This window comes from Microchirus variegatus (assembly GCF_963457635.1).
Source record: "Microchirus variegatus genome assembly, chromosome: 19".
Lineage (NCBI taxonomy): Eukaryota > Metazoa > Chordata > Actinopteri > Pleuronectiformes > Soleidae > Microchirus > Microchirus variegatus.
The window spans coordinates 3412986-3436626 of record NC_139820.1 but is presented as its reverse complement, the minus strand read 5'-3'; the positions used below and the strand labels follow the sequence as shown (position 1 = coordinate 3436626).

Genomic DNA, 23641 nt, shown 5'->3' with positions numbered 1-23641 from the left:
GGGGCCGACCTCTCATCTTCTTGTAAACCCTACAAAGATGGGATGGCACGGTTGTTCAGAGCAGAGCGTTAAAAAAAAAAAAAATCATGTCGGCGACGTTATGGAAAGGGTTTTTTACGCGTCCGCTCACCAAATGGCTTTGTCGTTCTTGAAGAGCACGCCGGCCAGAAACAAGGCCAGTGCTGCGCCCGCGACGACCATGCCCACACCCCGCACGAAATCTGACAAATACACGTCACATCGCGTTTTTTTTAACGTGGGTTATGTAAACTGGGTTATTTGCGTGGGTTGTGCGTCGACATTTACCCGCTAGTTCTGTTGCCGCTGGCGGTGTTGGTCTTACGATTCCAACAGGTGACTCCCATGATGCAGTGGGGCCCCAGTCGCTCCACACTGACCGGTAATACCTTTTTTCGTCGGTCTGCACCCGAGCGCGCGCCTCGTGCGTCTCTCCTCGCGCGAGCATCTCGGGGTCCAGCTGTACCTCGCATTTGTCCTTGCACCATGTGTTTTTTGTCTGCTTCTTCTGCACAGAGGAATCCTAGCAGAGAAGAAACGTATGATGAATACAAACGGACGAATTTAACGTGGAGGAATCATCGGGGAATTTTTTTGCACTAACGGTGACACACACACACACACAGGCGATTGTATACACACACTCCATGACTGATCGCGTCTTTTCCACTGCAACTCTGAGGCGAAATTCTCGAAGGCATGATTAAGCACAGATATGGGGCGCCAGGAAACGGTGGTCGAGTTGACGTCGGGTCTTCCCGGCGGATCCAGCTTTACTGTGGAATCGAGCGGACACTGTTTAGTTCAGGTCACATTCAAGAAAAGTCAACGTCATACTATACTATGTCGTCCAAAAAACTGACTTTTTTTTTTGTTTTTTTTGTTTTTGGTCCAAAGTTTTACCAAAACGTCATACTATATACTATGTCGTCCAAAATCCGAAAAAAAAATTTTTGTCCAAAATGTGACCAAAACGCCATACTAGACTATGTCTTCAACCTCAATGTCATGCTACACTATTTCATCCAAAATCTGACAATTTTTTTGAAAAAATAAATTTCGTCCAAAATTTGACAAAAACGTCAAATGTCGTCCAAAATCTGTCAAGTTTTAGGATTTCTTTTTTAGCCCAAAATGTGACCAAAATGTCATACTATACTATGTCGTCGACCTCAATGTCATACTACACTATTTCGTCCAAAATCTGACAATTTTTTTGAAAAAAAGATTTAGGTCCAAAATTTGACAAAAATGTCATATTATACTATGTCGTCAAGAATCTGACAATTTTTTTGAAAAAAATGTTTTAACCCAAAATGTGACCAAAACGCCATACTATACTATGTCGTCGACCTCAATGTCATACTACACTATTTCGTCCAAAATCTGACCTTTTTTTTGCAAAAGAAATTTGGGTCCAAAATTTGACAGAAATGTCATACTATACTATGTCGTCAAGAATCTGACAATTTTTTTGAAAAAAATGTTTAAGCCCAAAATGTGACCAAAACATCATATTATACTATGTCATTGACCTCAATGTCATGCTACACTATTTCGTCCAAAATCTGACAATTTTTTTGAAAAAAAAAATTTGGTCCAAAATTTGACAAAAACGTCAAATGTCGTCCAAAATCTGTCAAGTTTTTGGATTTCTTTTTTAGCCCAAAATGTGACCAAAATGTCATACTATACTATGTCGTCGACCTCAATGTCATACTACACTATTTCGTCCAAAATCGGACAATTTTTTTGAAAAAAGAATTTGGGTCCAAAATTTGACAAAAATGTCATATTATACTATGTCGTCAAGAATCTGACAATTTTTTGGAAAAAAATGTTTTAGCCCAAAATGTGACCAAAACATCATATTATACTATGTCGTTGACCTCAATGTCATGCTACACTATTTCGTCCAAAATCTGACAATTTTTTTGAAAAAAAAAATTTGGTCCAAAATTTGACAAAAACGTCAAATGTCGTCCAAAATCGGTCAAGTTTTTGGATTTCTTTTTTAGCCCAAAATGTGACCAAAATGTCATACTATACTATGTCGTCGACCTCAATGTCATACTACACTATTTCGTCCAAAATCTGACCTTTTTTTTGCAAAAGAAATTTGGGTCCAAAATTTGACAGAAATGTCATATTATACTATGTCGTCAAGAATCTGACAATTTTTTGGAAAAAAATGTTTTAGCCCAAAATGTGACCAAAACATCATATTATACTATGTTGTTGACCTCAATGTCATGCTACACTATTTCGTCCAAAATCTGACAATTTTTTTGAAAAAAAAAATTTGGTCCAAAATTTGACAAAAACGTCAAATGTCGTCCAAAATCGGTCAAATTTTGGGATTTCTTTTTTAGCCCAAAATGTGACCAAAACATCATATTATACTATGTCGTTGACCTCAATGTCATGCTACAAAGTTGAGTCACTTCATAACACTCACTGTTGCACGCTGGCTTGAAGGACACTTCCAAAATGTGCTTCCCAGAGCCACAGATCAGACTCATGGACAGGTTATGAAAAGATTGAAACTGATGAAATACAGAGGGAAAAAAAACAAATATGAAATACAAGAATACAACGTGCACATACAATAATGATTGGAGCAGTCGTGGTGCTTTTGGCTGAAATGAGGACACGAGGGCGAGGTACAACCTTTTCCTGTTTATTTGGGCTTGAAAAGGATGCGGTTAGGGCCAGGAAAAGATCTGTGGTCTGCTGCGTTCTCACAGGTGTTCTAACCTGATATGTTACCACCAACCCCTCTCCACATCCTGGTGAGGATTTAGTGTCAAAAGTCATACTTGTACCCTTTTCCCGAAAAAAAAAAGGGTTTTTCAAGGGTTCTTGGTAACACTAATGGTTCCAGTAAGAAACATTTTAATCAAGAGAACCCTTTAGAACCCCTTTCCTGAATAAAGGGTTCTTGGTGGAACACTCCAAAAGGGTTCCAGGTGGAACCATAGGATCTCCTATGAGGACAAGCCGAAGAACCTTATATGGTTCTACTTAGCACTTTTGTTTTTACACTCTTAGAAATAAGGCTTCCAACAGGGTTCTTCTGCAAGGGCTGAGGTTCTACCTGGAACCATTTGCTTCTATAAAGAAAAAATGCTTTCCTGAAGAAATTGTTTTTCAAGGGTTCTTGGTAACACTAATGGTTCCAGTAAGAACCATTTTGATCCAGAGAACTCTTTACTGAATAAAGGGTTCTAGGTGGAACCTTTATAAAAAAGGATCTCCTATGAGGAGAAGCCGAAGAACCTTTTAGGGTTCTACTTAGCACTTTTGTTTTTACACTCTTAGAAATAAGGCTTCCAAAAGGGTTCTTCTACAAGGGCTGAGGTTCTACCTGGAACCATTTGCTTCTGAAAAACCCTTTCCTCCGAAGAAAGGGTTTTTCAAGGGTTCTTGCTAACACTAATGGTGCCAGTAAGAACCGTTTTGATCCAGAGAACCCTTTAAAACCCCTTTCCTGAATAAAGGGTTTTAAAAGGGTTCTTGGTAAAGGTTCCACTTAAGCCCAACCCGAAGAACCTTAAGAGTGTAGAGCAGTAATCCAGACTCACCCTTCTTGTGATTTTGAAATCCATGGTGCACCTCCTTATCTTTCGACTGGACACGTCAACAGGCTCCATGTGACACGAAGCGTTGTAGTCCTTCCTAAAAATAACAATAATAATAATAGTTATTATTTAATCAGGGCATCGGTTGTATGCACATTATTTTTCGTTATTTTTCCTTCACCTTGCCACCCTCTTGCCGTGTAGTGTGCACGCGGCATCTGCGTGGTCGGACTCCTTTGTGCGTTTCCAAGCGCAAGTGATGCTGCGGTCGTAGTCGCTGTAGCAGGTGAGATCTGAGGCAGGAGCCGGTCGGTTTGAGCAATTGTCCGTCCTGGCCGAGGAGACGCGAAGCGCGGCGAGGAGAAGCAGCACAAGGATGTTCTTCCCTCTCGCCATTTACTGTGTCATCAATTTTCTTTTTTTTAAACGACAAATCGATGGACGGTTTACCTCACCAAAGAAAGTGGCTTTGGCAGCTTGCTGGCTACGACCTCCGTCTTCTCATCTTGTGCAGATGACGTTACAGCTGTTGACAAGTAGCGGAGGGGATCACCCATCCAGCCTGGTAACACCTGGTCAAATGACCCGGATAGCAGCAACTCATTAAAGGGATAGTTGGGAATTTTGGACATTTTGGCCTATTTTCCAACTCAGCCGGTGCGATGGAGACGTCTGGAGACGTCTTCGAGATATTTCATTCAGTTCTTCTAGTTGCCGAGTTCGCTGGTGCTATGGCTAGCACTAGCGTGGCATTAGAAACACTCATACCACGGTGCACCCAAGGAAAATCGACTGTAACGGCAGACTATCGACGTACATATCTGTGGTGATGGAACGATGTTTGAAACAAAACTGACCTCGCATCGCATGGATTTTTGAGGGACTACTTTCTCAGCAGCGGCGGAATCAGTCCGCCGCTGCCACAGCCTAACAGGAAGTACGACGCGCTGCTGCTGCTGAGACATAAATTGCTAAAGGTTGGTTTCATTTCAAACATTCTATCAACACAGATATGTACGTCGCTAGTCTGACGTTACAATGGATTAGCCTCGGGTGCACTGTGGGGTCGATATGAGTGTTTCAAATGCCATGCTAGCAGGTACCATTGACTTGCGCTAGCCATAGCACCAGCGAACTCGGCAACTAGAAGAACTGAATGAAATTGTGGCCAAAAAAAACGGTCACTACGTTCAAATTCAAAATACCGAGGTCTTTTAGGTTTGGTTTTCTGACGTAACTGGCAACCCGTGGTTGCTCGGCAGCTGAGACTCTACTGACTGCAATGATTGGTAGGTGGCGCCACATGCCGAAACATGATTTGCAGTCTGCAAAAGATTTTTTTTTAAAGGTGCATTATGTAATAAATCTAAAGCAACTGGCCATAAAATCCTCCTCACAGAGACTCAGGAATAATATTCATATAACATCACCAACAACAACAGTACAGTCAAGATATTTGCATTAAAAAAAACATATTTTGCAGACTGCAAATCATGTTTATGTTTTTTGGCATGTGGCGCCATCTAACGCCATCTACCAATCATTGCAGTCAGTAGAGTCTCAGCTGCCGAGCAACAACGGGTTGCCAGTTACGTCAGAAAACCAAACCTAAAAGACCTCGGTATTTTGAATTTGAACGTAGTAACTGTTTTTGGCCACATTCTTACATATGGCACCTTTAATGCAAATATTTACGTATTAGCAGGATTTTATGGCCAGTCACTTTAGATTTATCACATAATGCACCTTTAACCGAGGTATGAAGAAGAAACATCCCTGGACTGGAAGCCAAAACGTTGAATCAGATACAGCTACAGCAGGGTAAGCAACCACAAAGCAACCAAATTTTGTGTTTCGGAGTCGGACCGACACACAAAAGAACTGCATATATATGGGTAATATCATTATTTGATGTCATCTTACCTGTTGTTGAAGCTGTAGAATCTGCCCTCGCAGCACTTTGATCCCGTTTGACAACCTAAAGGACACATTGCATTGAGTCAGCTACGATGGGGGGGGGAGGTGTGGAGGGGGGTGTTTGTCTATTGGAGGAAATGTCATGACGTCCATTCATTTGAAAGAAACAGACCTGACTCAATGTTTGTTCCAAGAATCTAACAACGTTAGGAGGACGTGTGTTTTTTATGTGTCTCAGTTTGAATAAAAAACGCAAAGGTGAACTTTTTTTTTTTTTTTTTTATAAATGTGGTTGACACCTAAGAGCCGTTTCCTCTTTCATTTACCTTTCACTATCTGTGTGTGTAGAGCTGTCCTAGTTTGACTTGTTTTGCCACCGTCCCTATTATTATCACAGCTTATTTTACATTTACCCATTTTTACGGAGAAACGATGGACGTTATACGGTATTTCATGAGGATTCACAGCTTTTATGCACGATTATCATGCAATTGACATACATTGTCAATCAGTTATATCGGGTACTTTTTTACAAATTGCACTGATCCTTACACTTGTACATACAGGGGGTTAAAAAGTCTTAAATCCAATAATTTGAATTTAAGGCCTTAAAATGTCTTAAATTGTCCTAAAATCTCATAAAAGGTCTTAAATACAATTTCGAAAGGTCTTAAAAATCTTTTAACGTTACTTCTGTTTTTGAGGATGCGCTAGCGTGACTACAACACGGAACTAAAGTAGGCCACCCGTGCTGCCCGGTGAGAATTTATCGAGCACCACCTAGCTAGCGTGCTATGCTAGCTATGTGTTACAGCTTAGCATAGCAGCGGAGAAAACTTAACGAAAGCCCACAGCTAAAGCCGAATTGCAAGTTCAACGATTTTTGGCTCCAGTTTTCCTTCATGTCTTTTGTACGTTTTTGCCAGTATGGGTCTTAAATTGTATTCATTATGGTCTTAAAAAAAGTCTTAAAAAGTCTTAAATTTGACTTGTTGAAACCTGCAGAGACCCCGTACATATGAATATATAAACCTGTGCATTATCTGCATAGCTTAGCATTGAATGCGCGTCTATACACAGGCACCGTGGGCCTAGTTTCATGTCAAAACAAATGTAATCTCATAACTGATATTGAAGAGTTGCTGCACCACATTGACATTTAAACAGTCAAAAACAGGATGAAAAATACGTGCGTGTCGGGTCACCCATTTTTTTCCGTCGTCGTTGTTGTTGTTGTAGAATTGGTAAATGTCAAAATGTTTGGGTTTCTGAGAACCCCAAAATGTTTCATTATTCTGATTAGTGCACTTCCTGCTAATGCCCTTTCCTGTTCCTTCCTGTTCTAAAAAACGCATTTCTCAGTGAACGAGTCATATAGTCAGCGATAACAATCAAATGTGTGATCGTCAGGAATTGGCTATTTTAACCACTACCCGTTTTTCTCCGCGACCGAAATAGGTTTTCACTTAAACAGTTAAACAGGTGAGGAAATACAATACAACGCAACAAAACAAGTAGCGATAGCTAGCTTGTGTAAAGCTACATCCAAAATCATGTAAACTGTGAGCCACAAATAAGTGAAATTGTGAAACTCTTCATCAGTCTTGAAGGTCCTTTCTTTGTTTTCTCCGCCACCAAATGTGTGAACAGGTGCTTAAGAACAGCTTCTGCTAACTCTATGCTAACGTTAGCAGTGTTGTGATATCAAAAAACAGGCGGGTTTGATGGTCACTTAACAACAGCGTCTGCTAACTCTATGCTAACATTGGCAGTGTTGCGATATCAAAAAAACAGGTCGTTTTGATGGTCGCTTAACAACAGCTTCTGCTAACTCTATGCTAACTTTAGCAGTGTTGTACTTGTACGTACGCAAAAACTCTCTTAAAGTCAATGCAAACACATCTGTCGTGCTTGAATCTTTGTGCTAGATTTAACCAAACATGCCACGTCAGTGAGGGATAGTATTAAAATTGTTCACTTTACAGCTATAAAAATCAAATCCGCGAGTATCAGGAAGTTGACGATTTTAACCACTACCCCTTTTCTCTGCAACCAAAAAGGTTTTCACTTAAACTGTTAAACAGGTGAGGAAATAGAACACCAATTTTTTAGTTCCCCTTAATGTCACAATGTTTAAAAAGTAGCTACTTTGTTGTTACGCCTTTCGAGGGCTAACGATTCTTAGCAACAAAACAAGTAGTGATAGCTAGCTTGTGTAAAGTTTCGGACACTAGTGCAACAGCGACATCCAAAATCATGTAAATTGTGAAGCACACAAAACGTGAAATTGTGAAACTCTTCGCCAGTCTTGGAGCTCCCACGCTTAGCAACAGCTTCTGCTAACTCTATGCTAACATTAGCAGTGTTGTGATATCAAAAAAACAGGTGGTTTTGATGGTCGCTTAACAACAGCTTCTGCTAACTCTATGCTAACATTAGCAGTGTTGTGATATCAAAAAAACCGGTGGTTTTGATGGTCGCTTAACAATAGCTTCTGCTAACATTAGCAGTGTTGTGATATCAAAAACGGGCGCTTTTGATGGTCGCTTAACAACAGCTTCTGCTAAATCTATGCTAACATTAGCAGTGTTGTGATATCAAAAAAACAGGTGGTTTTGATGGTCGCTTAACAACAGCTTCTGCTAACTCTATGCTAACATTAGCAGTGTTGTGATGTCACAAAAACAGGCGGTTTTGATGGTCGCTTAACAACAGCTTCTGCTAACTCTATGCTAACATTAGCAGTGTTGTAATATCAAAAAACAGGCGCTTTTGATGGTGGCTTAACAACAGCTTCTACTAAATCTATGCTAACATTAGCTTCTGCTAAATCTATGCTAACATTAGCAGTGTTGTGATATCAAAAAACAGGCGGTTTTGATGGTCGCTTAACAACAGCTTGTGCTCAGTTTTCTGGATTATCTCAATCATCACTCAATAGTGGGACATCCTCGCGCTTCCAGTACACCTTTGAAGTCGGCACTCTTTGTAGTCTCGATTTGTCAAGCGCTAACTGCTCGACAGTCAATCCTTTTGACGTAAATCTCTTAACCGAGGTGTCTTTTTCTCGATCTCTCTCTTATCTGCGCGACATTTGGAATTCCCCCCCGTAAAACCTGATCAAACCATGAAACCATGAAAAGATCTCACTCTCTCTCCGTGTGTGCGTTACGTTTCATTTCTTCGACGTAGAAGCAAAAAAAAAAAAAAACCACACGAGCTGCACACGCACAACGCGCACACCCGCCGCCGACCACTTCAAAAACATATTTCCTCGTCCGGGAAAGCTACTGGTGTTTCATTTGAAGAAGAAGAAAAGAAAGTTGTTGCTACTTAACGTCACAAGGGTTTGATTCAAGTTTATTAAAAGTCTTTACGGAGAATATCCTGTTTTATTTGACTCAAACTGGTCCTCAGGTTTAAGACACTTCCATATTTGTTTAATTTCCCTCAATAGGAGATTGTCCATCATTTATCTACAGTCTATAATGTCTCTAAGTAGACAATTCTTAGAAGCACTGTGTGAAATACAGGGGGGTCTGTGGGGGTTAGACCCCCCTGATTAACACTCCAGACCCCCTGAAAGCCTCAAAGGCAAAATTTGAGGGGGGTCTAAACTAGGGCTCTGACGATTAATTGAATTTTATTCATGATTTTGATTTTGGCTTCTCACGATCATAAAAACATTATAATCGGAAAAAAAAAACGATTAATGCGACGCATGGCGCGGCGTGTTTGTAAATTCCTATGCTCGTAAAACACCTTGAATGCGCCCGTGTTACGTGCAGCTGCAGTAAGCGTGTGAGAAAAAAAAATTCAATTTTTTTTTTTTTCTTCATATTTTTTGGGAAAGTCGAGATCTCGAGTTCCCAAAAAATTATGAATTTAAAAAAAAAAAAAAAAATCTTATTTTTTGGAAAATCGAGATCTCGACTTTGAAATGTTTTCGGCATTTTTTTTTTTTTTTCTCATGTCACATTCTGGCTGTTCTTTTAAGTCATATTTAAAGTTGACTTTTGGTGGTTCAATGAATACTCAAGTTTTGAAATCAATAAATATCGTGTCGAATAATCATGATTTCAATATCAGTCAAAAATAATTGTGACTGATATTTTTTGCCGTAATCGTCCAGCCCGAGTTTAAACATGTTACGGTGTCATTGAAAAACGTGTTTTTTTCCCTAAAGATCTTTGTAATTTCAGTTACAGACCGGGGTCTTTTAGGTTTTGTTTTTGACATAACTGGCAACCCGCTTTAGATTTATCACATAATGCCCCTTTAAGTAAAAAAAATCTATAAGTTTACGATATTTTGGGATTCTGGCAGCCATGTTTTTGGATGAGCGGTCATTGACTATCCATCCTTCTTCTAGCCCGATCCTACAGTAGGTCCTACAACAACTCTTCGGCATGTTATGACATACGACGATAGCGTTGACGCGACCTTTTAAAACCACTTATTTGTATGTCTGCTCACACTCCCCCACTCCATCACTTTTATCCGATCATCCACCTCCTCTTATCTGCCCACACACACACACACACACACCACACACCACATCACCGTTTACAAAAACACACATTTTTCATGTCAAAAAACTCAACGTCGGTGTGTGTTTTTTTTACGCTGGGACTTGAACTTCTGTTTTGGACGAATTCACAAGAAAAGGCTAAAAAAAAGTCACAGGGAAACCACCCTGCTGTTATCACCGCCTGGTTCCACGTGCTAGATATGTTTTCTCCAGAGACTTAAGAAAACCCCCCCCAAAAAAAAATTGTGACCTTAGAGTGTTTGATTTCAAATAGATCATAAAAATCTAATAAGTTTCCACTGTCTCATTCACCAGTATCACCAATATCAGCATCACTTCCAGGCAACAGACGAGAGTTCGTTCATATAAGAACTTACCTTCAGCTTCACCCTGAGGAAAACTCTTCCAATTTGCCATCGTCTACGTACGAAGCCACCGGTGAGCTGTTGCCATGTCTGTCGACTCGATTGTACTGAAAAGGTTACGTTTCGAGACCGACGCTTTTACTTAGAAATGGCATCAGGAAGGGAAAACTTGTGCGGTGTGATGTGGTTTCCCCGTGGGTAGGTTAAATAGGTGTGAAGCATCCATGTTTCATGAGCTGCGACTCAACAGGAAGGAAACCCCTGCTTTATTTTCCATTTCCCCTTTTATTGCCGCTTACGTTGCTCTACATCTATCGCGTTAGCGACAAGCACAGAAACTCTGAGTTAATCCCTGCCTAGAAGCGTGTGCTTACCCTCGAAACATATTCAAATTTTCTATAACATCTTCCCACCAAGTTTTGGCAAATTTGGCGGAACTCAATGTACGCCGAAGTTATAGGGCACTTCCTGTTTCGTGGCAAATTTTCGGAATTCGAGGGTCAAGCCGTTTTGAATACACAAATCTTTTAAATAACTTTTCACCTTTGATGTGTCTAGTACAAATTGGCACATTTTATTTAAGTCGGTACGACAAATGTGCTCCGACGAGTTTGTTCATTTACGTAGGCTGCAAATCACCAAAATGTGCGCCAAAATTAAAAATTACCGACTTCCTGTTGAGTTGAGGCCATGGTTACGGTCGATTTTTTTCTTCATCTCGGTCTATAACATCTTTCCACCAAGTTTGGGCAAATTCGGCGGAACTCAATGTACGCCAAAGTTATAGGGCACTTCCTGTTTCGTGGCGAATTTTCGGAATTCGCCAAAACGCAGAGGGCCAAGCCGTTTTAAATGCACAAATCTTTTAAATAACTTTTCACCTTTGATGTGTCTAGTACAAATTGGCATATTTTATTTAAGTCGGTACGACAAATGCGCTTGGACGAGTTTGTTCATTTACGTACACCGCAAATCACCAAAATGTGCGTCAAAATAAAAAATGGCCGACTTCCTGTTGAGTTGAGGCCATGGTTACGGTCCATTTTTTTCTTCATCTCGGTCTATAACATCTTTCCACCAAGTTTCGGCAAATTTGGCGGAACTCAATTCACGCCGAAGTTTCCTGTTTCGTGGCTAATGGTCGGAATTCGCCAAAACGCTGAGGGCCAAGCCGTTTTTGAATACACAAAACGTTTAGATAACTTTTCACCATTGATGTAACTAGTACAAATTGGCACGTTTTTGTTTTTTTTACGTCGGTACGACAAACGCGCTCAGACAAGTTTGTTCATTTACGTAGGCCGCAAATCAGCAAAATGTGCGGCAAAATTAAAAATCGCAGACTCCCTGTTGAGTTAAGGCCATGGTTACGGTTGACTTTTTTGTTCATCTCGGTCTATAACATCTTTCCACCAAGTTTCGGCAAATTTGGCAGAACTCAATGTACGCCGAAGTTATAGGGCACTTCCTGTTTCGTGGCTATGGCACGGTGTCCTTGTACATGTGACACTTCAGTGGGTGAAAATGTCAACGCACGCGATAAACAGTCATACTTCTTTTTTTTTTTTTTTTTTTACAAACCAACAAACACAAACAAAACTCCGGTGTCTGCACTTCTCAGATTTCAGATGACAATCACATAGAGCTCAATTGGATTGTTTTAAAATGGAGAATTCAAGATAAACCACCATCATGAAGCATGTTTTTAAAAAAAAAACTGAGGAAAGTCTCTTTATAGGATCCTCCTAACTGTTCTGATACTCTACTCCCCTCAAGTTGATGAAGTGTGGAATTACACTGAATATTACTGTGACAGTATATGATATTTATGGTGATATTTCACCATAAATTTCAAAATAAAAGTCTTTGTTTCAACGCAAAAATTAATCCTGATTGAATGACATCATTATTTTGATCAGTTTGCCACAGATTAGTGAAATACTTGGTTTGTTCCACCCCCCTCCCCCCCACACACACAAACAACATTTTACTTTTGAGGACAAGCCGAAGAACCTTATATGGTTCTACTTAGCACTTTTGTTTTTACACTCTTAGAAATAAGGGTTCCAAAAGGGTTCTTCTACAAGGGCTGAGGTTCTACCTGGAATCTGAAAAACGCTTTCCCGGAGAAAGGGTTTTTCAAGGGTTCTTGGTAACACTTATGGTTCCAGTAAGAACCATTTTGATCCAGAGAACCCTTTAAAACACCTTTACTGAATAAAGGGTTCCAAAAGGGTTCTTCTACCCCCCCCCCACAAACAATAGTTTATAGAGGGCAGAACCCCGTTGTCATCATGTCCCCGTTCTAAAGTCATCTCACCGGTCAGAGTTAAGACGGCGACTCCCTCAGGCTGCGGCTGCAGAGATAAACGAAATCCGCTCGACTCCTGTTTGAGTTTGCTCAACATCTGTGGAAGAAAAACCCTCGTCCAACCATCGTGCAACTTGCGACTGCAGAGCAAAAAACGAAAATGTCGTTGGGCTTCACGCGCGTGTTCTGCCAAAAGAGGAAGATTGAGGGTGTTTTTATGGAAGTCGCACTTCCTCCTTTTGTTAGTTCACATACTGACATTATATGTGATCGTGATCGTGATGAGGCGAGAGTCGGCGGAATGTTTTTCGTTTTACGACATTGTGACGCGACATTGGGTGAGAATTGAGGACGTCGTATTGGTATTTTTGAGAACCATTAACAGTATGCTGCATCATATGCTGTGGTTATTATGCTGTAAGTACATATATATATGAATGTTGCGTGTTACAATGTTCTCCACTCGCGGTGATTTCAAAGTCTGTCTTTGTTTTATTCAGAGACAAAAAATACAACAACAACAACAACAACAACAAACAAAGATTAAAATGTCAACTTTTTACTGTTTACACGTCACGGAATGTTCTCCTGATTCAGCTGTGAAATAAAAAAACTTCATTTTACATTTGAATTAGTCATTGGGTTTTTTTTCACATTTTTTTGGGGAACTTTTACCTGCTCTACACTCTTAGGAATAAGGGTTCCAAAAGGGTTCTTCTACAAGGGCTGAGGTTCTACCTGGAACCATTTGCTTCTGAAAGCCTTTCTTTGGGAAAGGGTTTTTCAAGGGTTCTTGGTAACACTAATGGTTCCAGTAAGAACCATTTTGAGCCAGAGAACCCTTTAAAACCCCTTTACTGAATAAAGGGTTTCAAAAGGGTTCTTGGTGGAACCTTTATAAAAAGGTTCTCCTATGAGGACAAGCCGAAGAACCTTATATGGTTCTACTTAGCACTTTTGTTTTTACACTCTTAGAAATAAGGGTTCCAAAAGGGTTCTTCTACAAGGGCTGAGGTTCTACCTGGAATCTGAAAAATGCTTTCCTGAAGAAAGGGTTTTTCAAGGGTTCATGGTAACACTAATGGTTCCAGTAAGAACCACGTTGAGCCAGAGAACCCTTTAAAACCCCTTTCCTGAATAAAGGGTTTTAAAAGGGTTCTTGGTGGAACCCTCCAAAAGGGTTCCAGGTGGAACCAAGGGTTCTCCTAAGAGTGTAGAATACCCTATAAAATTGTTTGACCACACCTTTTTTAATTTAATGTCTTATTTTGCAAATCAAAGGCTATTTTATTTGTCTTCTATTGCTAAGTTCAAAATAAGTGTTCCTTTAAATAAACAAAAATGACTTAGTATTCGAGCCACACTGCTTTCTCTTTAGTTTTTACTTTGTCTTTGTTGTTTTTTTAAATGTATTTTAATGTGTGTATGATGTCTTGTAAATAAAACGCGTTATTATTGTTGTTGTTGGTGGTGGAAATAGAAGAAGTAGCGGAAGGTAGGAACTCTTCTGCGACGGTCATAGCCAGCCGGTTGTTTTTAAGCGGTGCACACGCGGATGTTGACGGACTCACATGTTGTTGCCGTGTGGCCGCCGCTCAGAAATCACAATAGTTAATGCTTTTTGTCGTTAAAATAAGTCGGAAAATATCTCGTTGTTGAACCAGGATGTCGTTGTCTTTGGTGAGGAGAGGTCTGGAGCTGCTCAGCGACGATATTAAGGGTCAGTGTAGCTTCTTAGCCCGCTCGCTAACTAGCGTTAGCTTTGGTTTTGAGCTCCGGGCAGCTTCCGTCCAGTGATTCTGCTGCTGCTGCCCCATCCAACGAGTCATTATTTCAAAGTTAATTACTTGTTTTTAATCTCATCTTGTCAGATGCCGGTAAAGGGAAGAAGAAGAAGAAGCAGCAGCAGCAACAAACCCCGAGCTTGGCCACGGTGATGGAGCTGGTGAGCACGAAGAGACAGGGGGTCACAAAGCAGGTGAAACGGCTGCAGGGTCGCCTGGGTCCCGGCAAGAGCAAAGCTACAGTCAAGGACAAGAGGATCAAGTCTGCTGTAGGTCAGTCTGCTCATCTTCTAACTGTGAATTCTAACGTGTGGTGCAATAGCTAGGTTTGATGTTATATTATAGCGATTGTTGTGTCATTGCACTAAATCCTCCTTTTGCGTTTGTTTGTAGAGGAGTACAGGAAGACGCAGGGGAAGAGCCACCTGAGTGCCAACCTCAAGTACTTCATGAATACTCACAGTAAAGCCACAGATTCTGATACTTTAAAGGTAACTGAAGCATTTGTCACTCTACTGTCACGTGTGTTCTCATCTTACGTTTGCTGTGTGCAACGCCACGACATACTGTGCACTGGGGCTGTAACGATACGACAGTTGTTTTTTCCAGTCAGCCACATGATATGAGCTGGTTAGTGCTACCAAACTTGTTTTTATTAGGAGTGTCAAATTATCGCGTCAGACGCAGCAACAAAAGCGTCATAAAACCATGTCTAACTTTAATAAACACAGACACAGAAAGGTCAGAAACTCAGCTAAAAAGCTCATATAAACCATTCTTATGTTCACGAAAAACACAGTTAAAACACGGATGGATCAAACCCGCAGGAGCGGAAAAAACCTGTTACAGCGCACACAAAAGCGGCAGCGTGATTATGTAAACATCGGAGAATTCACAGATTCTAACGATACCATTTTTTTATCACTCTACGAACAAGATTCACCGATCAAGCCCCAAAATAAGAGCAAAACAACAACTCACTTTCAAGAAATGCGAGCAGAAAAAGTTGTCTTGCCTTTGCTTTTAATCAAAACAAGTTATTTCCACTGGAACAAAACTGCTTCTCATGAAGTACTACACTTCCCAGCATGCTTTGGGGACAAATCCCAGTCTGATTGATTGATTTGCTTTGTATTTTTCAACAGTATTATTTTGTTGTATGAATTGTTGTATGTTGGTATGAATTGCTGTTTTCGGCTTTTACTCGGTAGCAAAACGTGCGTCCTTATTTAACACGCTATATATTGACGTGGTTTCTTCTCTCGCTTAGATCCTGAGTCACAGTTCAGGCCGACAATCCAGGAACCATCCGGACCGGTCGGCCACGAAGGACAAGAAACCCGTCAAGTCCGAGTCGTTGTTCACCGAGAAAGAGTTCCAGCAGTTCCAGAAGGAATACTTTGGCAGGACTGTTGAGGAGAGGAAATAAAACCACATGGACTCAAAGACAAGGGCAGCGATGAAAGGACGCGCCAATGCTGCGTTTTTGTAGACCAAAGTGGATTTCTGGACCAGGTTATGTTGCATCACTTAAGGGGGGAAAAATGCTTGTTTAGCCTGAGTCTGTGCTGATGTTTGGACTTCATATTGGACCTCGTTTTGTTTTCACGTGCTAAAAAATGACCCACAATACATTTGTTTCAGCAAATAAACTGATAAGTATTTTTAATTCCACTCTTATTATTGACCTGTGTTTACCACCATTCATTTAATTAATTTATCATGAGGTTTAAGATGTATCACATGAGCCTGGGTGTGTAAATATACATAAGTTTGAGCAATACTTTAATGTCATACTACTATATTCAAACACAGCTGGCATTCGCCACCAGGGGGCGGTCATATGCTATTGCCTCTGTATGGGGTTCATCAAGTTTACTCACCAGCAGCAGCAGTCGATTCACAAGAGTCTGGACGCTGCCGATGTCGAGACACATGAAGTTATTATAAGACAATGATGTATGGTGCAAGAACAATTAATTAAAGGCTCAAATATAGCGATTTAAAACGGATCTATTTGTTTTCTTTGTCTGACTTAGGTTGCCATGAGTGGAATAAAATAAACATGTATATTATTGAACCATGTATTAAATGTTTGGTTATGTTTATATTTCGCCTGTGATCCTTTATAAAGGCCAATATTCCTCATATCTGACGTTGCTCAGTGCGGATCTATGTTGCTCGGCGTATGGATATTTGCATCTAACCAATCAAAAAGAAGATCAGCTCTAATCCCCGCCCCCCCGTGGAGCACACCGCGGAGGGATACGTCGAGCGGAGCGTCGGTGTTTATAAGCCCCGTGACACAGTTTCCAGCCGTTTGTGTGTCCTCCTGTCTGACAGCTTTAATGTGTCCCAGTCGGTATAAAGCGGTAGCTCTTCGGCGGACTCTTCGCCGCCCTTTGCTTTCATACATTTAAGTTACTAAACTACCAACTCTACACCCCCGAAACAATGGCTATTTAAGGCGTGCGGTGGCAATACTTGCAGCGGCAACAACACGGCAGTGCATCGGCGGAAGAGCATTGGCATTTTCTGGCAAAATGGCGTAAGTTGGTTGTATTTACCGTGTTTAAAATAACTATAAAATGTCTGTTTCGTGTCGGAGTTCTAAGTCATTTCATTACGTTATTCGTTCACGGTGAACTGATGAGTGTTTATATGAGTGTTGTTAGGGACTGTCAGGTGGGTTAGTCCCAGCCCGACAGTGTCTCCTGTGAGCCGTTTAGACGCGTATTCTCGCGCTGGTGTTTTACTTAAATGTACGTAAATAGACATTTCTAAGCAGCATATGTCACATTCTCGTGTGTGAACTCGGATTATGTCAATATTTGAACGGTTCTCCCGGACGTTGGCTGTGTTTGTGTACGTCAAATCCTTCCCTTTTTTGTGTGACAACGTGGCGTCCAAAATGGCGCGCACCCTCCTTTCTCGTTAAGGCCTCGCGCCACAGACCTGCTGCTGGGCCTGTGTTGTGAAAATGGCGGGTGGCCCCTCCCACAACTCGGGGGCGGAGTTAAGAGGCCAAATCATGACCAAATTAGGAAATGTGGTTCCTCCGGTTGTGGGCGGGCGCTTTCCCTGTCAGCAGCGCTGCGAGTCTTCGGTGGAAGAGATTAGTCAAATAAACCTCCCCAGTTCTCTTTAAATGACGTAAGCACTTAGCGACAAGGAAGTTGCAGTGTTTGCTCAAGGGTTGTCGTAATCTGGAGATGTGTGAATCATGTCAAAAGTATACAGGGAGTCATAAAGATGCATAGATCTGTGTTGTTTACCACTGATGTGGCATAACATGTGAAAACAATGTCTTTACATTTTCCTCAGTTTGTGTACGTTTCTCACTTGTGTCGTGTTACGCATTTACTACGATTTCCACCGTAACGATGCTCGCATATCTCTTTCATCCAGGTCTCTTTTGGCAAGCACCTGCATCTTTGCTGCCTTCGACAGCAGAACCAAGCTACACGACTCGTTACCACCACCACCGGAATCTCCGTTACTTTTGTTCACCCCATCGCGGCTACCATTAAATACCAGCAGCAGACATGACCCTTTCTCAGTGGGCTATGGAGGACGTGGAGGCCCTGTGCTTAGGTTGGTGTCCGCGAACAATGCTAGCCAGAGCATCGCCACATTATTTGGTGTGTTTTGTACCGATGATAAGCTAACACGATGAACATGCTTGTCCGCAGAACCCTCGTTTCAGACGGCTGACCCCATGGGGCCCCTTCTGGACCAAGTTAAAGAAGAAGCTCTTTCTCCCTCCTCCTCTCTCGAGGGGAAGGCGCCAGCTTCGCCGTCCCCCTCTTATTATTCGTACGCATCATCCCCGTCTCCCTACCAGGCCCTCTCCCCGCCTCCGTCTCCCCCCGCCGCCTATCCCTCCTCGTCCCTGGGAACCAAGGACGGAGCGGACTCCTTCCCGTGGCTGGGTGCCGGCGACCTGCTCGACGCCGCCGTTGGAGCAGGTGACGGCAACGGTGAGGCTGGCTTTAATTTTTCCACGTCTTGGATGTCTGAAGACGTGTCTGTTATTTTAGCTTCAGTAAAAAAAAAAAGTGGAACTAAAGGAACGTTGACGCTGTGCCTTCTGCTCAGCACTAGCTCCCAAATTAAAGGCTTGATCTAATTAGTAGGTGGGGTGGAAGCAAACACTGATTGGTTAGAAGCAATCATTCCTTTGAATGTTTAGTCACTGTTGCAGACGGAGCAGGTCTTGTTCAAAAGTTCTGTTTCTAATGAGTAAATCTCTTCTGTCAGCAGATGATGCCTTTGCTGGCATGGATTGGATGTTGGAGAAAACTGACCTGAGTGAGTTATACCTAAGTTCCCTCATCGAGTCCTGCTCATCCGATGGTTCTCTGAGCTCTCCCGAGGCTCTGCTGGCCTCGCTCGACTCCCACATGGACCTCGACTTAGATCCCTACGACGCAGCCATCCCTGCTTCGCAGCAGAGCCTCGAGCTTAGTCTGTCGCTGCCCGACATTCCCGCTCTGCCCCTGGTGATCCCTCTCCTCGAGGTGTCCGAGGCCAAGGAGGCCGAAGTGGCTCCGGTTCAGGAGGTCGTTATGAAGTTGGAGCCTCCTTCTCCATCTCCCCTGTCTCCAGCGTTCACGCTGGAGCGAGAAAGCGAAGGAGATGAGGAAAAGGCGGCCACGTCTGCCACCGTCGACTCAGATCTTCAGGCCGCGGAGTCCATTGTGATCTCCCCTCCCACTTCAGCTCAACTCGTGGTGGTGGTGGTCACCAGTAAAGACGAGCCTCCTCTCGTGTCGCTCCCCGAGTCACCCAGCAAGTCCTCCTCTCCATCGAGCGACTGCGACGACGACTCTGGGTTCGAGTCGTGGGCCGGCTCCCCTCCGTCCACCCCCTCTACAGCCGGGTCCTCCAGGACGAAGCCTTACACCAAGCCGGAGCCAGCCACCGCCGCCTCCTCCTCCCCCTCTGCCAAGGCCTCCAAAGTCAAATCGGTGTCCGGTGCGCCCAAGGTGGTGGAGAAGAAGCTGAAGAAGATGGAGCAGAACAAAACGGCGGCCACCCGCTACAGGCAGAAGAAGAGGGTCGAGCAGGATCTGCTGCACGACGAGTGCCTGGAGCTGGAGAAGAGGAACCAGGAGCTCGCGGAGAAGGCCGAGTCCATCAGCCGGGAGATCAAGTATCTCAAGGATCTGATGGAGGAAGTTCGCAAGCGCCGCAACAAGACCGCTTCTGTGGCTTAAAGATGGCGAGGGGGGGGGGGGGTTGTGTTTCTGCTCTCGTGCTCACACGTTGTAGTAATGTGCATATGTTTTGAGCTCTGCTGTATGAAACTAGCCACCGAGCAGAGAACCGTGAATTCCGAACGGGAGCCGATATCTTTAGTGCTTAGAGCAGGGGGCTGAGGGTTAGTTGGGTGAAGCATCTGTACATGCTCGTCTCTCAGTCCCCTGCTGGATCCCCACGTGTGCTCTGCGCTAAAGGCAGTACATGTACCAACAGGCAGAGTGAATATTTTGTTTTTGTCGCTTAGGCATGCGAACCCGTGCTTACCGTCGCTCCCAGCACCGTTGCAGACGCGAATCTCTGCCACACTCCCTAGCAACAGTGAAATAGCCTTAAAGACCGATTAATAAATCAGCCAGGTGAGATTTAACCTGTACCTTTCTTACCCACTCCCAGTTTTCTCCCACTGAGACCTTCTTCTTAACAACTTCAAGTCCAGTAAGGGGCCTCAAGCCTATTCATGAAATTTTGATGTTAAACTTACTTTCTTTCTTTTTCTTCCTCCTGTATATAGTTTTCTCCCTCGATTGCTGATCTTTTGCTTTTATTTGACTTGAATTTAACGTTGGGCAAAATGTCTCTCTTAGCTCAGACTTTTAGTGCAGGTGTTGGCTTGTAAAGTTGCTTTGCTCTTTTTCTAATAAATGTCTGTCAGTACTCAAAACGGCCGTGTAATGTTTGTTTGTTTTGTTTTGTGAGTGACACAAAATTTGGTGTGTGAGAGAGAATTTACGCACCCAGGAAAAAGGGTGTGGACACTAAAGATTGCACTTAAAAGACTTGGTTGCACAACGTTTAAATCCTACAGATACATTAGTACACTTATTATTTTGTAATAAAGTATCTTTATATTGTGTGTGTGTAAAGTGATTTAACCTGCAGAACAAGTTCAGACTGGCTGTGCTCTCTCCACCTGGAGCTTCTTATCGGGGTGGGGAAACGAGACATGTTGGCAGGAAGTGAGAAACGGCTGTGAGAGTGTTGTTATATGGTTTCATGGGAAGGTCCCTGTCGACTCACGAGTGTCTCACATGGTGGGAGTCACAGGTGGGTGATAGTGAGAGGAGGGGGAGGATTCACGAACCGAGGTCAGAGACACAGATGTCTTTCAGTTGCAGCTTGGCCTGATGCTTGAATGCCACATGTTTGTTAGCATCATTGGTTTTGTATTCTTTGTCAGTTTCTATTTAGTTATGACTAGCTATTCAGTTGTTTTATTAGCCGTTATACTTTTTTTATACTATTTGCCATTTTAAAAGTTTATTTGTGCAAGAAATTAGTCTGAAGTGCAAAATATGCGTAATACAGTACATACTAAAGGCACATAAACCTAACTCAAATGTATGTTAAATTTCCATAGCATTATGTGCTACATTGTAAACAAATATAAAACATTTTATGAATGAATGAACGTGGTGTTAACCTTCCAAAAAACAAATACACAAACATGAACCCAAAAGGCTTGTGTGTGTGTGTGAGTAGTTGACTGAGGACAATTTGCACGGCAACCGTTTAAAAAGAAATATGCAAACTATTTTTAATTAAACCAGAACCGTCCCTGCTGCATTTCATGATGACAGGGCAGGTATAATGACATGTGCTGTATGTGTTTATCCAGTTATGTACCTCATTGTCACAATGACAATGTTGGCGTGAAGGCTTTAGATGAGTGTAATGAGATAATTGACTATTAAAGCCGAATATCTTAAGCTCAACGCTATTAACTTCAATGTTTTCATTTGACATTTGAAGATAAAATAATTACTTTATGGCGCGGTTCCACCAGTTGGACTCTCCTAAACTCAGCACGGTGAAGTTGCGTCACTAGCATAGTTAATAACAAAATTTCGTCCACATTTTGGCATTTTACTGTTCTCATTTTGATATTTTTGAAATTTTAAAGCGGATTGTGCAGGCTATCCGAGTATGAAATAACTTCTTAAATTTCATAATACACAAAAATTGGAAAATAAAAGCCTTAATTGCAACAGTCAACGTTAGCTAGCTCAGTTTAGCTTATTGTTGGTGTTGACCGAACCTGGGGCTGTGTGTGTGTGTTTGTGTGTCACTGTGACTCAGCTGAATTTGCTGACTCGTGAGAAAGCAGCTGTGCAAACTTAAGGTCATGGCAGTGAAGCCAAACACACACACCCACGCTAGCTCTTACGCTAACACTCCTCCCTGCAGATTCCCCCGTAGCGAGGCCTTGCCCTCCCGGGAAGATGCAGATAACGACGGCAAACTGCAGCTGCCGTGGGCCGAGACACAAACAGATAAACTTCTGCCTCGACCGTGACCTTGATACGAAGGCTACGGACGAGTTCCTTTTGACAGATTAACATCTATTAATCCAATTTAAAGTCTCTGAGCCTCATCCCTGTGACACAAATTGATGGGCAAAATATGTGAAAATGTCTGTATCTCTTAAAAAATATTGAATTTCATTGAAATATGCATAGCTCGTGGTCTTCCGCTCGGGTTGCGATATATAATATTTGCACATGTCTTTTGCTATCGCTGTGCCTGTTGCAACATGTATGTAAATGTAGAGGGTGTGCGGCGTGCGTGACCTGAATCCAGCTGAGGTTTACGTGAACCCGGAGTTTCGAGTTTCTGTCAGAGACACCTCAAACATAATTAGCCATAAGTTTTTTTCATTTTTTTTCAAGTAGTCACACTATGGTTTCGCACAATTCGATCATGTGTCTCGAGTCCATGAGGTTTTCCGCGACGGACAACGGAACGCTTTGTTGTTGGGAATCTGCGTAAGGTTCCGCGCTTCACGCTTAATCGCTGAATTAGCGCTGCGGACACAGACGCTTTGATGCCTGTAACGCTCTCAGAAAACAGAAATATATTTGTCAATGGAATTCTTTTCTTTCTTTCCGCGTAATCGCGCTGGTTATGACGCACGAATCAAAGTCTTTTTTTGTCCAGTTTTACACTTTTTACCAACTCTTTACAAACTGTTTTTATATATTTTTTTAACCATTAGGAGTGGTATAATACAGTATGCTATCATTATTTTTTACTTATTTGTTTGTCCACAACTATCTGGTGACCCCCAGAAATCAACAAACAAACTCCCTGTTTCCAATTCATGCTAGCTGGCTAGCTTACCGCAAGAGAGCGCAAATTAGCAACTTTTTAACCAAAATACACACCAAAAATGTTCTATATCCATGTTAAATGCCACCCTCGTAATGTTTGTATTCACAACATGACAAGTGGAAAGTTTAATAAATTGTTTAATCTGTACAAGAAGAGTCAAACAAAGTGCTCCCTGTTTCCAGTACATGCTAGCTGGCTAGTCGGCTAGCTTGCCGCAAGAGTGCAAATTAGCAACTTTTGACCCAAAATACAGACAAAAAGCTGCCTGACGTGACACATTATTGGAGTGAATCATATTCTTGTTTTAATTGTTGGGTGAAAAACAAGGCTGTAGTTTAAAATACCACGAGTCCATGTTAAATGCCACCGTCGTAATGTTTGTATTCACAACATGACAAGTGGAAAGTTTCGAAAACGCTCGGCAAGTTGTGACACTCTTTCTGAACGGGAGATAGTGGAGGTAGTTTAAAACGGTATAATTTCATTATTATACGTATTTGTTTGTCCACAATTATCTGGTGACCCCCAGAAATTATCATGTGACCCTTGAGGATGTATCAAAGGTTCAAGGTACGAGATGAACCTTATTCTTAAAAATAAGAAATATTAAGCTCAAAAATTGTTTAATCTGTAAAAGAAGAGCCAAACAGTGTGAATTACATTACTTGGTTTGTGTATTTTAATACCACCAGACAACAAAGTCTCCAAAACAAAATTTCCAATACATGCTAGCTCGCTAGCTTACTGCAAGAGAGCAAATT

General features: G+C 42.1%; 3 protein-coding genes across 4 annotated transcripts; 2 read left to right on the top strand and 1 right to left on the bottom strand.

Moving 5' to 3' along the window:
• Nucleotides 1-302: 302 nt before the first annotated feature.
• LOC310940617 (uncharacterized protein) lies at nt 303-3995 on the bottom strand (the record flags this gene model as incomplete). Its single annotated transcript, XM_083905606.1, has 5 exons — nt 303-541; nt 663-794; nt 2477-2564; nt 3603-3696; nt 3781-3995. The coding sequence occupies 5 exons, from the start codon at nt 3993-3995 to the stop codon at nt 303-305; spliced, it is 768 nt and encodes a 255-aa protein (XP_083761732.1).
• A 10284-nt stretch (nt 3996-14279) lies between these two features.
• Nucleotides 14280-16469, top strand: rps19bp1 (ribosomal protein S19 binding protein 1). Its single transcript, XM_083905844.1, has 4 exons — nt 14280-14443; nt 14595-14780; nt 14901-14998; nt 15778-16469. Exons 1-4 carry the CDS (start codon nt 14389-14391, stop codon nt 15934-15936), a joined length of 498 nt encoding a protein of 165 aa, XP_083761970.1. The 5' UTR covers nt 14280-14388; the 3' UTR covers nt 15937-16469.
• Nucleotides 16470-16838: 369 nt separating this feature from the next.
• On the top strand, nt 16839-20433 carry atf4a (activating transcription factor 4a). Of its 2 annotated transcripts, none has more exons than XM_083905843.1 (4): nt 16839-17055; nt 17916-18101; nt 18200-18487; nt 18771-20433. In XM_083905843.1, the coding sequence occupies exons 2-4, from the start codon at nt 18053-18055 to the stop codon at nt 19724-19726; spliced, it is 1293 nt and encodes a 430-aa protein (XP_083761969.1). In that variant the 5' UTR covers nt 16839-17055; nt 17916-18052; the 3' UTR covers nt 19727-20433. The 2 variants fall into 2 exon arrangements, with proteins under 2 accessions (XP_083761969.1, XP_083761968.1); XM_083905842.1 differs by having other exon boundaries at nt 18768-20433.
• Nucleotides 20434-23641: the final 3208 nt, after the last annotated feature.